Below are 17,026 nucleotides of genomic sequence, written 5' to 3'. Positions count from 1 at the left end.
CATACCAATATTATTAATGGGTGAATCAACTTTTTCTTGTCACTCGTTGCCAATGGTTACGTTCTCCTGGGTCACTTTTTAAAACCTGATTTTTAGGCATTTAAATTCACCAAACACGCTTTTTTCCCTATGCCCTTTCCATTGAAGGTCGTCTACCAAGCGTGTCAGAAGAAGGTGGTGTATAATGTCTTCTAACAAACTATGCTACTATTGTCTCTTGGCTGACCGGACAGAATAACAACAAGAAATAGTTGATCTACCCTAATACATGATGAACTCTTATACAAGTGTTTTTCTTTTTCAGACGAGTGGCGCCATCTAACGGAGTGAGCGGTGTAGAAAGTGAAACAGATTCACATCTCGGCTCGCCTCCACGGGAGTTATTGGATGACAAATTCACTACACCCGTCGTACCTGACTATACGTAAGTATGATTCTAGATAAAGACATAGTTGGGTCATTTTTATATAAAGTTGTCCCCTACTACTACTACTAAAAATGAAAAATGGTAACGGATTGGGAAAATAACCTTGGGACTCTTTTTTTCTCCTATTAGGATAGAAAGAGCTCGGGTCCTGAGTAGTAATAATATAGAAATTCACAAAAAAAAGTGTAGGGGACAACTTTAAATAAAATGGCTTAGTTAACTGAGTGTTCGTAAATTTTGCGATAAGGAGTAGCAGATCTATTTGCTAATATGTAGCAGATTGTGTCACAAGAGAGCAAAATGACATTTATGGCGAGGGCGTACATTTAATCTTGAACGAAGCGATGGATTCTATAATAGAATTCCGTGCGTATTGAGAGATAACGCTGAAGATGGAAATAATTTTGCTACTATATACCATATACTGCGTTTGATCTATGAGAGAATTATTTTCATTTTATCTTTCATTATCATTTTATTATGCAAAAATATAGTGTTTTAGAACAGAAAAGTGGCACTTTAATATCTCCTAGCAGGGAAGACAAAGCCCTTTTTCGAATAGGTGATGTGATTATAAATACATATGAATGTATAGTGTATCAAAGGACTGTCTCATTCCAAACATAGCACTAGTACTAGCACCCAAAATAAAAGGATAGTTCGTGTTACTGGTTCTTGCTGACTGACAAATTGGTTTCACTAACTATGTGTGTTATTTCCAGGCTCCGTATTGGTCGGCTGCCCTCTTGGGCCAAGAAGAGCCTCGGCGACGAGTTAGTACCCGAGTCCCCCGCGCCCGAGCCCCCCGCCAGGGGCAAGTGGGCGAGGCGGATACATCCCCACGGTATGTATATAGCATAGACTACGAATCCTCTAGACTGAGTTTAGAGCAAGAAAATTTTGGCCTCAGCACACCAACACCCGGACGTCTCCACTGCCAACGGGACAAAAATATACTTGGTCAGCAGCACTGACAATCCAACCTCTAGACTGAGCTTAGGCCAATTCTTTCATGAAACCGATGCTGCCAAAAATACGGGGGTGCGGGGGGACCAGGTGGGCGAATCCCGTGCCGTGATTGGTCCGTTCAAAGACACGGACCAATCACGGCACGGGATTGACTCGAAGATGGAGTAAAACTACCGTATAAGTGGCAGAGGGGGTAGCGTTACTATGCTCAGTCTAGAGGATTCCTAGTCTATGGTATATAGTGGTGTATAGTGCGTAGATTAGAAGCTGGCCCCGAACAATGATTTATAACTAAAGATAGGTTATAGGCGTTTCAAAATTGAAGCGCTTAACTTGTGACAAATTGGACAAGTTTCCTTTAGACGCGGCTGGACAAGCGAGAAATGTGCACGTGCTAACGAGCTCCCGCACACCGAAAGAGAAAGAGACGACCTTATGTTTAACAACAAGTGTGACAAAGATGGATGGAATAAGAAAATTAATCAAAAATAACAGATTTCTTCGTAGGCACAGAAATAAATATGGAAGTATTTTTTGTGCTCCTCAAGTATGAGTATAACCTATCTATGGTTATATAATATCATTGGCCCCGAACGGCTAATCCTTTGTCTATTGTGTTAAGTAAAACCGCACGTGCCGCTACCTAAGAAAAAAGGGTCGTGTAATTCTAATAGGGATGATGACACATGTTGAATTTTATAACAAAATCTAGTAAAATAGATGGCAAACGAGCAATTTATCACAATAATGTGGATATTAAAATAAAATATGAAATACATATTACAAAAATACAGGACCTGAAAGTTTCAAAATTTTAGTTTTTTTTTTAACTTCCAAAAACGATAAAAGTAAGGGTACCATTCGATTCCTTACATTTCATCCAAAAAAATATTGTACAGCAACTATATACATAAACGCAATATTTCACCGACAAAAACGCAATTTTCTTGTTTTGTCCATACTACAAGATGGGCTCCCAGAGACCTTGACGTCACGTTCCCTTGTCGTTTTGTATAGGGCGTTTCGCGAGTGAAGTGCGACTGTCGGCCTTTGACTACATAGATATAGACATTTGATCCTAAAAACAAACCCGATCGATTGATACCATAAATGAAAATTAGTCATGTAGCCTATTGGCACCAGAGCGCTGGCTAGTCCGACGCTCAACAAACCAGTGTAGGTGCGCTCTCCGATAACGCGTCTTTGATACGCATCTCGATGACACATTTTAGACTGGTTCTGTAGCATCGACTCGCCGGCGCTCATTATAATACTCGTAGTTATTTGTACAACAAGAGATCAAAGTTTGATATTTCTTCGAGTGCTTATTTTGAGTCCCGTGCAAGCTCCCTTACTACGCGCAAGATCTTGAGCGTAGTAAGGGACTCAAAAGTGCACGAGATGTAAATAACTTTGATCTCGTGTAGTTCACAAAACTTTTCACCTCAGCAGTGAGAACATATTAGAGAACCCGAAAAATGTATTCCTTCTTCATCACTTACCTCTATTCACTCATGTTTTCTTAAGATATATCAACAATTAAATTTTCACCTCAGCAGCTCGAACAAGGGTACTTTGCTACTTAAAAACAGTGAGCAAAATCGCACTTTGCTCACTGAGTGAGCAAAATCGCATTTTGCTCATTTAGTCTCACTGAGTGAGCAAAATCGCATTTTGCTCATTTTGTCTCACTCAGTAAGCAAAATGCGATTTTGCTCACTGTTTTTAAGTAGCAAAGTACCCTTGTTTGAGCTGCTGAGGTGAAAATATTTTTTCTGTACAGACAAACGTGGCGACTCGGACGGGTCAAAAGACAGTTCGCTCGACAGCGGCACCGACACACGCTACGGCGACAAGCGACGCGACATCGTCAACAAACAGGTACACCTTAAAAAATAGGGCATTATCTATGAAAAGGGACCTTATTGTCGATGGCGCTTACGCCGCACAGCGGCGCGCGGCATTGTATTTATATCGGAGCATCGTTAATAATGGCGTAAGCGCCATCGACAATAAGGTCCCTTTTATAGATAACATCACATATGTTGGATATTACAGTCTTATTAATCTTGTGCCTTAAGGGAAACGGTCGAAGAGATAGTTAAAATGCGGTAATAGTCACCGACTTTTGGCAATACATATATATTATTTTTGAGATATTATATATAGTTTGGCAAGCCATTTCCGTCAGTAGAAAACGGCGGCAAATTTAAAAATGTACGCGGGAAGGGTTGACCTCCCATAGAAAATTTGAATTTCGCGGCTTTTCCTACTGACAAAGTGAGTTTGCCCGAGTATATTAACCAAATGTAGCTTATTTAATCTGCTTTCATTTGATACATAGTTTGGACGCAATTTTAACTTTTTGCACCGTGGCGGAAGCCATTTTGATGACGTCATGACGCGAGACATGTTCACTTGGCCCACTGTCTCCCGGCAATGGGGTCGTAAGGCCTCAGCATGAAGTTATATTTTTTAAACTGGAGCGTGTTGTCACTTTTTTTGCCATACTAATTTGAACCTTATCACCGAGACAGAAAGTTGTTCGTACCAGACTAGAGAAAACGGTCCACTTGAGATAGAAAAACCCGAGCCCTGTGTCTCACTCGCACATGTTGCCAATGTTAAAAAGATACCATTGTGGTAGAAATTATATCATTAAACTACTGAATTTAATTACCTTCTTATACAATTTTAGTGCTATATTCAGATTACAGTTCTGATATATTTTAAGTAATTTGTAAATAATTATGATGCCAATATTATTAACTGATTAAACCAAGCGCATACACAGCAAAAAAAAACCTAAATTTTAGTATGGTAGGATTTGTAGTAACTTTAAATATTAATTGGTATCCCCAACTTGATGACATTTCTTCAAAACACGTGAATGCGAAATTTCTTAAAAATTGTGAAGAAATGTATGTTAAAGGTTGTTGGAGTGAAATAATTGCTAATTGTGGAATATTGTTTCACAAGAAAGCCACAATTATTACATTTTACTATAAAAATACAAGACAACATTGTCAAACTCATTAGGGTGACTATGATGTCGGCACGTTGTGAATCGGTCTCACAGAATTCTTATAATTAACGTAGGTAATGTAAAAGTAAGTTTAACTTAATAGGTATGTCTTTATTTCGGCATGTTTAATTTAAGATTTGTTATAGAATACCTAATTGAAGGGATGTTTACAAAAACAACATAACTGATTAGAGCGGTTGTCATTTTTTTTAAGAACATGTTAATCGTTTCAGGTGTCAACCAGTGTAGTCAGTTATGTTGTTTTTGTAAACATCCCTTCAATTGCCAAAATTAAAAACCAAAGTGCTTAACTCCTTAAACATTACAGACTCTCATTTATACATAATATTTTGTTACGGAAAAGGTGTGTCAAACTGTTTATATATATGCAATCGATTCTTTATAGGTAGGACACATTTCCGTCAATAGAAAAAAGGCACCAACTTTTAAAAAAACGTCATATTTGCTAAACAGATCTTCAATGACGCTTACACTTAAAAAAAGCTGAAGTGGACAAAAGGGAAGCCTACCTTTATGAACATACCATGAGTGAGTGCTAAAGAGGCCGACTACAAATGAAAGAAAAAACCCGACTACTTAAAATTTCACTTTATTTAGAAAATGTCACACCCTACTGATATATTTCATGTTATCCTAATATCCCACATACAGATGTCTTATGGTCACCCTAATTAGAACGAGATGCAGGGCTCTAGTTTGACTTCTCATGTGGACACACTTTTTGGTCAATGTACTCGATCCAGTTTAACTCTAAATCCGTGGGCCTCAGCTACATTTCTAAGTTTTACTTACGTAAGTAGGGACAAAGCTATTTGTTAGAGTGAGATAACGATATTCGTCTCTTATTTGTAGTACAGCTTTGTCCCTACTTCCGTAAGTAAAGCTTAAAAGTGTATCTTGGGCCTAACACTATACCCAATATTATACTACAAGTTGATGATGGTTACCTCATATGAACTATGTTCTCACAAGAGCACATATTAATTTTGTATAGTTGTATTTGTAAATATTCTCCTCAATTAATACTTTAAATTAATGCATGAGTCACTTTTATTTTGTTCACTCACTCAATTATTGAGGTGATGGTTTATTTTTTGCCTATTTTTATTATTTTACTTGGATGTGGTTTTAATTATTTTTTACGCAAAGTGGGTTGTTTCTAGTTTAATTAATATTATTAACAAATATTTATGGTAATTTTAACGAGTTCACATAATTTTCTGCTAATTATGTTTTTTTCATACTGCCGAAAAACACATATATGCGTCCATGGCATTTTGAAAAATTAGGGTAAACGCGCATGTGATTGAAAGCACTGGGTTGATGTATTAAGAAAAGTATACATCGTGTCTCTGTTCTTCGATCAAATATATTTTTTTTCAGTTAGTTTTAAGTATACTTTTTTTACTGAGCACTGGGTAAATGTAAATATACAAACATAATACACATGCGCGTTTAAACAGATTAATATGAAACAACCCACTTTAACCTCCTGGGGCCTGGTCACATCAAATTTAGACCAATTTCAACCTTAGCACTATATGTATAGAGTCCAAAGTCTACGTAATATACAGGGTGTTTCCTGTAACAGAAGCAATAAATTAAACTGTAGGCTATACTCCTCAAACTGACCAACATTTGTTCAGTAACTTTTGAAAATAACTCATGTTTGATTTTTATTACACTTTAAAGTTAATTCTAAGAAGCAATGTATTGCATATTTTGTTACGTTTAAAGCGTGACAAGCAACGTCAAACACACTGATGTCAGCGCACATTGAAGGCAATATTTATTTTGTATGAAAAGGAGTAACACTAAAGGATTCAGAATTTTTAAAAGTTGTTTAACAAATGTTGGTCATTTTGAGGAGTTCAGTCTTTAGTTTAATTTATTGCTCCTGTTACAAGAAGCATCTTGTATATATGACACAGGGCCCCAGGATGTTAAACCTGTATATCCTGCCTTAGTACACTTGGTTGTGGTTATTCCCTGACAATAGAGGCCGAAATCCCTCAACCTGTCGCAGCTGCCGCGCGTGGAAGCGCTGTTTCGCAACTTCGACGCGACCATGCGTAAAACATACGACATTTTGACCATTTCGCCGAGATTGGAGAAGGTTTTTTTACTTATTTTCGCGGCATTTTGTTTTTGGCTTCTTTGTTATGTTGCTAGAATGTGATGTCTTTCATTGTTATGCATCGTTATCATAAGCCTTTTGTCTTTTTTCGTTCTTTATTTAAATAAGAATCAAAAAGTGATAATTTATAAGGACTCATTTAGACGGTGCGTGAACTCGTATACGATTTTAGTTACATTGCGGACCATTGAGGTTACATCAATTCAGCCGACCGATCAATTGACGTAATGTAATGAAACTCGCATGCGAGCCGTCTAAATGAGCCCTAAGGCATGAAAGGAAAGCCGAAAGTTCTTATTTAGTAATAAAATGTAGCTCATTTCTTTGTTATTAATAGTGGCTGTCGTTAAAACTATGTATATAGACCAAAATTTGGTCTAATACCGGCCATTTGAGTATTGGCATACTCGTACCATTGAGAAAAAAATACATAGATTGCTCACTCTATACATCAGTTTTAGTACCAAAAAGACTATTAGCATCTAGCATCGAGTAGCGGAACTATCAGTACTGCTACTTGACGATAGATGTAGCACCGACCGGAAAGTCTTATGCTGTTGAGATAAGACTTTCCGGCCGGTGCTACATCTATTGTCAAGTAGCAGTAATGATAGTTCCGCTACTCGATGCTAGATGTAGACACTGAAATTAATAGTCTGAACTGATGTATGGAGTGAGCACTCTTGTCTTTATTTCTCTATGCTCGTACTCAATAGATAATCATTAATGATCGGACACCAGTCATCAAAAATATCCCTATCGAGCGGACGGCTAAAGCTAGCTTAATTAACAATCTGTACGGTTACCATCAGTTTGTCACTGACATAAACGCCGTCGAGAACGTAATTTACTTTCTATACTTCCCGTTTGCACGAATATGCGAGTGCGAGCGAGATGTATAGAAAGTAAGTTACGTTCTCGACGGCGTTTATATCAGTGACAAACTGATGGTAACCGTACAGGTATTTTAAAAGTTTGCTCAGCGACGAGGTACACGTTGTATAAGTCGCATTTTCGAATTTCGACGAAACACAATTTACGTTTTTTTTTTACCCATATTAATTATTGGCGGCATTTTCATTTGTGCTTTTTGTTATGCTATGTGTACATATCATTTTCACACTTTTACAGTACATATGGCGCTACTTTACCACACTAGTGCGATAATTACATTACATTACGTTACTACGTCGATAATTTAAAGGGCCATATTTACTGTAAAACGTTGTACGACACATGTGCGAATTTACTATTTTTCGGACTTGTATCTACAGTACATCTGGTGCTTTATTTCGACACCCTGTGCTATAATAAGCACATTACGTAACTATGTCGAAAATTAAAGGGCCATATTTACTGTAAAATGATGTAGGATACACGTGCGAATAGGTAATTCGCACTTGTATTGTAAATAACTATTATTTCATACGCTTTGTTATGATGCCGCAGTTTAAAAAGAATTGGGGCCCGTTTCTCAAAAGCTTGTAACTTGTAATACAAGCGGAAGTCCCTTTCTAACAAAAGCTGTCAAGAAGTGACATCCGCTTGTATTACAAGTTACAAGCTTTTGAGTAACAGGCCCCTGGAGTATAATATAAGGTGAATTACTTATTGATCTTGTAAAAGGAGGGATTGAAAGAATATTTCTTAAAGTGTACATTGTATTGTTGCTTCATGCTTATGTTATGTTGCTTTAGTATCTTTTTGTTTTTTTTTTTCATATCATTCATACATTTACGGATAAATATCTGCCATTTTACAAGGAAGAAGTGTCTGCATGACTGCAGTTTTTTTGGTTTTTACAGAGCTTAACATTTTACTACCAATTTACAAAAAAATCATAGAAACAAACATAAAATGTAAATTTAGTTGACGATTTTCTCGCTAGATGGCAGTCACCATTTTCCATAGTAAAACAGTTCCTGTCGCATTCGCATATGATTACTTTATACGTTCACATTCGGCATGTTTCACAATAATGCATCTACTCGGCGCTAGATGGAGTTTTACATTTAGTTCTCACATTTAAGTTGCGTTATCGTGCCGCTAGGTGTCGCTGCAGCTGCCCCCGCCAACGGCGCGCACGCGCCACCACACCGACGACTCGTCGCTGGGCAGTTTTAAATATGAGGTTTTTTTTAAATTTACTTTTTGGTTTTTTGGTTGGTTTGGTGTACAGGGTGCTTGACGCACAATAAATTACTAGTTTAAGAGCCCATCAACGTGCACACTAGCGCCACTGCTAAATAATCGTGATTATTTCAATTTAACGAAATATATTTTAAAAAAGCGGCCAAGTGCGAGTCGGACTCGCCCATGAAGGGTTCCGTATTTAGGCGATTTATGATGTATAAAAAAAAAACTACTTACTAGATCTCGTTCAAACCAATTTTCGGTGGAAGTTTACATGGTAATGTACATCATATATTTTTTTTAGTTTTATCATTCTCTTATTTTAGAAGTTACAGGGGGGGGGGGGACACACATTTTACCACTTTGGAAGTGTCTCTCGCGCAAACTATTCAGTTTAGAAAAAAATGATATTAGAAACCTCAATATCATTTTTGAAGACCTATCCATAGATACCCCACACGTATGGGTTTGATGAAAAAAAAAATTTTGAGTTTCAGTTCGAAGTATGGGGAACCCCAAAAATTTATTGTTTTTTTTCTATTTTTGTGTGAAAATCTTAATGCGGTTCACAGAATACATCTACTTACCAAGTTTCAACAGTATAGTTCTTATAGTTTCGGAGAAAAGTGGCTGTGACATACGGACGGACAGACAGACGGACAGACGGACAGACGGACAGACGGACAGACGGACAGACAGACAGACAGACAGACAGACATGACGAATCTATAAGGGTTCCGTTTTTTGCCATTTGGCTACGGAACCCTAAAAAAGGGGGCCGCTACGTACTGTATCTTGTATTAAAGTACCTTTTGAATACATCAAACCTCTATGTTGCTGGATTCGTCAATCTATAAACTCAAAACAAAAACGGCCGTTTTAACTTTGGACGCATAGATTGACGAATCCAGCAACATAGAAACTAGTTTGATGTATTCCAAAAGGTACTTTAATACAAGATACAGTACGTAGCGGCCACCTTTTTTAAATATATTTCGTTAAATTTAAATAATCACGATTATTTAGCAGTGGCGCTAGTGTCACGTTGATGGGCTCTTAAACTAGTTCTTATTGAACTAAATGCGCATACGGTTGTTATGCTTTTGCGCCTTTGACCTTTGAACGTTCGGAAATGTAATGGTAGTAAGGTAAACGTACTGGTACTCGACGCAGTCCCAGTACATGTCATCTTGAAACTTAAGACGAAACAGGAGCTGAGATTTAAATATTTTAGGTAAATATACCCGTCTCGCTAACGGAAGCGGCTCCTAAAACTAGTGCGATAAGGACAAGGCGAAAAATCCTGCGTAAAAATCTCAAAAATCGAGGTTTTGTACTCGACTGTTTCCTCCTCCAAAACTTAACCAATCGTAACCAAATTTGGAAATCTAAATGATTATGAAATTATCTGTGTCGGACAGTTTTGCTTTTTTGGCTAATTGATATCAGTTTTGAATACTACGCCTCTCATTGCGGCATAGTCAATTAGGCCATTTTGGCCATTTTTTAAGGGCTCTAGCGCCTTAAAAAACAAAAATATCAAAAAAAGCAAAACGGTCCGACACAGATATTGACAATATTAATCTTTGTTGAAAAAATCACTGCTCTAGCTTCAAAACCCACGGAGGAAACAGTCGAGTACGTTTGTATGGCGAAATGACCACTCCTGTAGCCTCTTAAGTCATTGTCAATAGAGGTGACAGCAGGGTGTCATCTATTGGGCACTAGCATGTCGAGCATTAGTACGTTTACCTTATACAATTTTAGGAGTAAACTAAAAAGTAGGTATTTACTATTGCTTGCTGAAATAAACAATCCGTAACTAAATTTATATCACGTTAAAAAGGAATTGTTTATAAACGCGCGAAATAAACACAATGTTGTGTTTTAATTTGGCTAATTTCGTTTTTAAAACTTTAAGTTGTCTATAATTTGGGTTAAGGTCAATGTGGCTAATTCCGTCATATGGTCTATTCCGTCCACTTGCGTTTTTCTTGAACAATAAACAAAATTGATGAACTCATCGACAAAGCAGCGATTGTTTTTACTTTCAGCAATCAAAAGCAAATGTTTTTTTTTACGATTAAAAAACCAAAGAAATATATACGCTCGCGGACGGAATTGCCTCTATGACGGAATTAGTCACATTGACCTTATCTATATAAATTACCATTATGATTCGAGTAGGTATATTCATTTTAAATTAATTATTGAATTTTCAGAAAAAAAAGCGCTAGTGGTCTAGCGGTAAGAGCGTGCGACTTGCAATCCGGAGGTCCCGGGTTCGAACCCCGGCTCGTACCAATGAGGTTTCGGAACTTATGTACGAAATATCATTTGATATTTACCAGTCGCTTTTCGGTGAAGGAAAACATCGTGAGTAAACTGGACTAATCCCAATACGGGCCTAGTTTATCCTCTGGGTTGGAAGGTCAGATGGCACCGTGGCAGTCGCTTACGTAAAAACTAGTGCCCACGCCAATTACTGGGATTAAGCTGCCAAGCGGACCCCAGGCTCCCATGAGCCGTGGCAAAAGGCCGGGACAACGCGAGGAAGATGATGAATTTTCAGGACACTGAAACCAAAATCATTATGTACTTCGTATGCTAGGTCTAATAATGACTATGTTTGTTATAGGAACAAGAGTCGACGGAACACGATGGCGATATTGAGGACATATCGGATGGGGAAAGAACGTCGTCCTCTGAGAGAAACCGACCGACTTACTATCCTGGAAACAATGATGACGATACGCCTGGGTAAGATTGACATTTTGTTACAGTAAAACCCGCTTAATACGATCACGTTTAATACGATTTCCCGCATAATACGACATTTTACGCCGGTCCCTGCATCTTTAGGCCTGTTTTCATACATTTTTTCACGGTTAATACGACTCGCGTCCCGCTTAATACGCCATCTGTCCCGTTACGCACCATCTGCACGTTTGTGTTTTTGACAACCGTCGTAATGTTATGCAACCTTTTTTGGTTTTTTGTTTCGTCTTATATCTTTTGTCGGGTGATCGGGTCCTTATCAGCGTGAGAATGTGATGCCATCTGCTTGACCGTTATGGAGCACGGAGTGCAAGCTATCACTCGCAGATTTATTTGCAGTCAGTGTCGTGGAGTACCACGACTTTCTAGTTGAGCTTATCGTTTGTGTTCCTAGATTATTTAACCGCGTGTGTACTTATACCCTCCTACACTTAGATTTCATTCGCTCATTATCACCATTATTATAGTTTTATTTGTTCACGTTTAATACGATTTCCCGTTTAAGACGATTTTTTTGCTAGGTCCCTTCAGAATCGTCTTAAGCGGGTTCTACTGTATATCCAAAGTTATTGATGGTAGAAGAGATGTAGTCTTTAAAAACAAGCAACAACGCTTGCACTCCGGGAGTGCCGATATAAGTGAAAACTCACCTCACTATGTTACCGACGCCCGGTAACACGATACATACGTTTAGCGGAGGTATTCTATTTATTTATTATATAATTTATATATTATTATCATTCTCAAATAAGATCACACTTTTTCATTGACATGTTTATTTACATACTGCCATGACAACGTCAAATTATTTGAACATAGGTAAAGAGTCTTGAAAAGGAGTCCGCAACATAAATACCAAATAACATTGAGTTTTTCTTTATTGATTTAAATGCCATTTAAATTACGAGTGGCCACCTTACGGGGCTTACGGTCACGTGATCGCCTTACGCCCCTTACGGTCACGTGATCGCCTTACGCTGTCTCGAGTTTATAATTTTTTCCCCACCTCAAAAAGTGCCCGGCGCCGTGAGTTTCATAAAACAAGTACTAAATATGTAGCGCTTATTTACGAGTTGCTTATCGGTAAAAAAAATCGCGAGGAAACCGGATTAATGCCAATAGGACCTAGTTTCTCCTTTGTCTCTGTCTTTTGACTCCAGTTCTGTCATGATTTTTGGCAACTATAACCTTTTTTCACGCCGTGTCAAACAAAAAAGCTGTCACTCAGACGCCACATTATTGAAGTGTCAAAACTGAAGTTGAACTTTATGTATATGCACGTAGGTCGATGTTGCTCTGTGGTCTGTGACCGATTAATCGGTCTTTGGCGTTGAACCTACGGTGCGCATATATCGATCATTGGCATCCAAAAGGTTAACTTAGCATTTTGTTTCACAGAGAGTTCATGGTGAACGCGATGGACGCTGAGGAACTGCGGCAGTCGATGCGGCGCTCAAAACAGTGGTCTGGAGACAGATTAGCGCCCCCAGCGACCGGGGCCTCGCTTAGCGGCTCTGGACACGAAGAGGATGAGGATGAGGTTAGTTTCATATATATTTACCCCCTCCATCTTAGTGCTCTCGTACTAAATTGCACCCTATTGCACCCCCTTAGTGGAGGAATTCCGGGATAAAAAGTATCCAAGATTGTTTTCTAGATTATGAATTATTTGCGTGCTTAATTTTATCGTAATCCGTTCAGCTGTTTTTACATAAAAGAGCAACGAACGTCCTATTTCAAAGACGGATACTTTACTTTCATCAGTAAAAGTTACTGTACAGTCGCCCACATATATATTAAAGCGGCCAAAGTGCTCACAAATATCTGAACACGCTTGTATTATCAAGGCGTTAGGGTGCGTGTTCAGGTATTTTGAGCACCTCGGCCGCTCCGGTATATCTGATGGCGACTATACCTTCAAAACATTCTACTCTCCCTTTGCATTGTACCTCGTTAAATATCTTTAAAATGCTTATTATTAAGTATCCTTATATTCAGGTCTCAACGCCATCGGGAGATAATGCGGAGCGCAATCCTCTCTCAGGCTCTTGTGAGAGCATAGACACAGCCGTCAGACGGGAGAAGTACCTTAAGTCCGCCTTTGACAGCCTCAGCGGCGCCGAGTTGGATACTAGCCCTGGAGGTATGTCTAATTACTGTAATTGTTTATGTATAATTAAAAATAATAATGGACCTAGGTTACTTCCTTGGGGTACACCTTTTAACGTTTCTCTTCTCAAGTTAAATAATTTTGTGACTAGGTTTAGTGGCTTTTGGATCGATACTAGGTACATCAGCATAAAATGCATTTATTATGGAATGTAGAATTTATTTAATCTTTATATTTTGTAATGTGCGTAGCGTTATTTATCAGTCTACTTAGTCAAAAGGTTTGGTCAGATCGATGTACTTAACGAGAATTTCGCATGTGATTATGTGTTGTCGAGAAAATATTGACGAAATGTCAGCGAAGTGGCAGGTTTGAAATAGAATCGGAAGACAAATGTACAACAATGTACAAATGGCGGACTTAATGCCAAATGGCATTCTCTACCAGTCAACCATAGGGCCAAACAAGATACCTACAATTGGTGCAGAGAGAAAATATATTGAGTATGTCTACCTTCAGTAATCTCAATCATCATCTTCCTCGCGTTGTCCCGGCATTTTGCCACGGCTCATGGGAGCCTGGGGTCCGCTTGGCAACTAATCCCAGTAATTGACGTGGGCACTAGTTTTTACGAAAGCGACTGCCATCTGCCCTTCCAACCCAGAGGGTAAACTAGGCCCGTATTGGGATTAGTCCGGTTTCCTCACCTCTCCTTCAGACGGTCTAGCATGAGTTGAGCGCGCAACTCCATACATTTTGCGCGACTTCAAGTATGCAGTCGCGCGCGAGAACGCAACTCATGCTAGACCGCCAGTTCTCTGGAGTTGCTCCGCCCTAAACGTGATACTTCGAAGCCTGATATAACGCCCGGAGCGACGACATTTCATTGCATATTTGAGAAAAAAATGTAATCTACCTAGTGATTACGGTTACAGATCTTTTACTGACATTGCCTTATAGTACTGACGTGTATTTGTATATGCTTTCGTTTCAGGCAAAGCGTTTGTAGAAAGTTCTAAACTAAAAAGGCACCGTGACGTAATCTCTATAATGACATGAAATGTCCCCCAGGTCACACATCGCTATCGGCGCAGCACCTGTCCCGCGCGCCTCGCACAGCGCCCACGCCCGCGCCGCGCACGCCGGCCAAGCCGACCGACCCTGAAGCGGCACGTCGGCGCGAGGAGCTCCACCGCCGCATACTAGAGACGAGGCGACAGCTCGAGAGCGTGAGTACTGTCACATGGTTATGTCACCCTGGTACCTCAGGACTGCCCTGGATTAGGTGGATTAACCGCTCACCCCCGGATACTGAAGACAAGGCGTCAGCTCGAGAGCGTGAGTACTGTCACATGGTTATGTCAGCCTGGTACCTCAGGACTGCCCTGGATTAGGTGGATTAACCGCTCCCCCCCGGATACTGAAGACAAGGCGTCAGCTCGAGAGCGTGAGTACTGTCACATGGTTATGTCAGCCTGGTACCTCAGGACTGCCCTGGATTAAGTGAATTAACCGCACACCCCCGGATACTGGAGACAAGGCGTCAGCTCGAGAGCGTGAGTACTGTCACATGGTTATGTCAGCCTGGTACCTCAGGACTGCCCTGGATTAGGTGGATTAACCGCTCACCCCCGGATACTGAAGACAAGGCGTCAGCTCGAGAGCGTGAGTACTGTCACATGGTTATGTCAGCCTGGTACCTCAGGACTGCCCTGGATTAAGTGAATTAACCGCACACCCCCGGATACTGGAGACAAGGCGTCAGCTCGAGAGCGTGAGTACTGTCACATGGTTATGTCAGCCTGGTACCTCAGGACTGCCCTGGATTAAGTGGATTAACCGCACACCCCCGGATACTGGAGACAAGGCGTCAGCTCGAGAGCGCGAGTACTGTCACATGGTTATGTCAGCCTGGTACCTTTAGGACTGCCCTGGATTAAGTGGATTAACCGCACACCCCCGGATACTGGAGACAAGGCGTCAGCTCGAGAGCGCGAGTACTGTCACATGGTTATGTCAGCCTGGTACCTTTAGGACTGCCCTAGATTAAGTGGATTAACCGCACACCCCCGGATACTGGAGATAAGGTGTCAGCTCGAGAGCGCGAGTACTGTCACATGCTTATGTCAGCCTGGTACCTGGTACCTTTAGGACTGCCCTGGACTAACCGCACATCGCCGGATACTGGATGTGGCGCCAACTGGAGAGCGTAAGTAGTACCCAAAGGGTAAAACGGGACCCTCTCTGTCTGTCTGTCTGTCACCAGGCTGTATCTCATGAACCGTCATAGCTAAGGCAGTTGAAATTTTCACTGTTGGTGTATTTCTGTTGCCGCTATAACAACAAATACTAAAAACAGAATAAAATTAAATATTTAAGTGGGGCTCCGCCATGCTGTTTTTTGCGTAATGATATGGAACCCTTCGTGCGCGAGTCCGACTCGCACTTGGCCGGTTTTTTATTATCTATATGTCACGTGACCACAAACGCCGACCACCATTTTAGTTTTAGTCTCATGCGTGACGTCACCGTAGCAGAAACCGGTGTTCAAATTGCACTTCACATTTGACGTGTCTTTGTTACTGCATTGCTATTATGACGTCACAAGCTCACAAGAATGGCTGATGCCTTTTTGGCGCGAACATTTATAGTTTAAATTTTAAACAATTTTTCTTTGCGTATAGCGATATTATTTACAGGAAATAAAAATACCAATTGAATTACGAGTTTATAAAATATTCGTATAGCTGCGATAGGCAAATGTTTTATTTTTGTTGTTCTTGTATTTATATTGTTGCATTTGTATTATTGTTGTTTTGTAGTTTTGACATTGTTAATTTATATTTTGGATTTGTAAGTATTTACCTACTTACTCTTAGTGTAAGGCCTGAGTGGACGCTCTTGTTGTGCGTGCGGCGGGGCGGGGCGTGCGGCGTGCATGTTAAACAAATGCGCACGTATAGGAGCGGCCTTAGTGCACGCTGCTCACATCACGCGCGAGCCCACAGCCACGCTGCACGCGTCGCCGAGCGAGCGTCCACTCAGGCCTTACACTTATTCTAATTGTGTTGACAATCCTTATTGGAGCTATAATTTTATTTCATTAGTATTGTTATTATTTTCATTTTTATTTTGACGATCATGACAGAAATTCTTATATTTTTGACATCAATGCAAACTTATTATGTAATTGTCTTTCATTAAATTGATCATCTAATCAAATTTATATTTTAAAAAATGTATTGTCTTTCCACCAGGTGGCGTTCCGCTCGAACCTCAAATCCAGCCAATCAACGACGGACCTCTCATACATCCCCGAAAAGGACAGGAACCGAAATCGACCCGTCTCCATGGCCGTGCCGAGCAATTCCAGACCATACGGTAAGGGGAATAAGGTTTAATTTAATGATGGATGTAGTTGGAAAT

At 39.9% G+C, this 17,026-nt stretch overlaps 1 protein-coding gene across 1 annotated transcript in view; it reads left to right on the top strand.

Moving 5' to 3' along the window:
- The window catches only part of LOC134660500 (mitogen-activated protein kinase-binding protein 1), a 127,416-nt gene that overhangs the window by 90,149 nt on the left and 20,241 nt on the right, over nt 1-17,026 (top strand). The window contains exons 20-29 of the mRNA XM_063516271.1: nt 305-424; nt 1,150-1,271; nt 3,180-3,277; nt 6,442-6,558; nt 8,630-8,710; nt 11,351-11,472; nt 12,889-13,030; nt 13,489-13,633; nt 14,672-14,829; nt 16,858-16,981. Coding sequence (XP_063372341.1) covers nt 305-424; nt 1,150-1,271; nt 3,180-3,277; nt 6,442-6,558; nt 8,630-8,710; nt 11,351-11,472; nt 12,889-13,030; nt 13,489-13,633; nt 14,672-14,829; nt 16,858-16,981 — 1,229 coding nt within the window. The remainder of the gene's footprint in view (nt 1-304; nt 425-1,149; nt 1,272-3,179; nt 3,278-6,441; nt 6,559-8,629; nt 8,711-11,350; nt 11,473-12,888; nt 13,031-13,488; nt 13,634-14,671; nt 14,830-16,857; nt 16,982-17,026) is intronic.

This window comes from Cydia amplana, chromosome 27 (genome assembly GCF_948474715.1).
Source record: "Cydia amplana chromosome 27, ilCydAmpl1.1, whole genome shotgun sequence".
Classification (NCBI taxonomy): domain Eukaryota; kingdom Metazoa; phylum Arthropoda; class Insecta; order Lepidoptera; family Tortricidae; genus Cydia; species Cydia amplana.
This window is presented reverse-complemented; position numbering and strand designations above follow the sequence as displayed.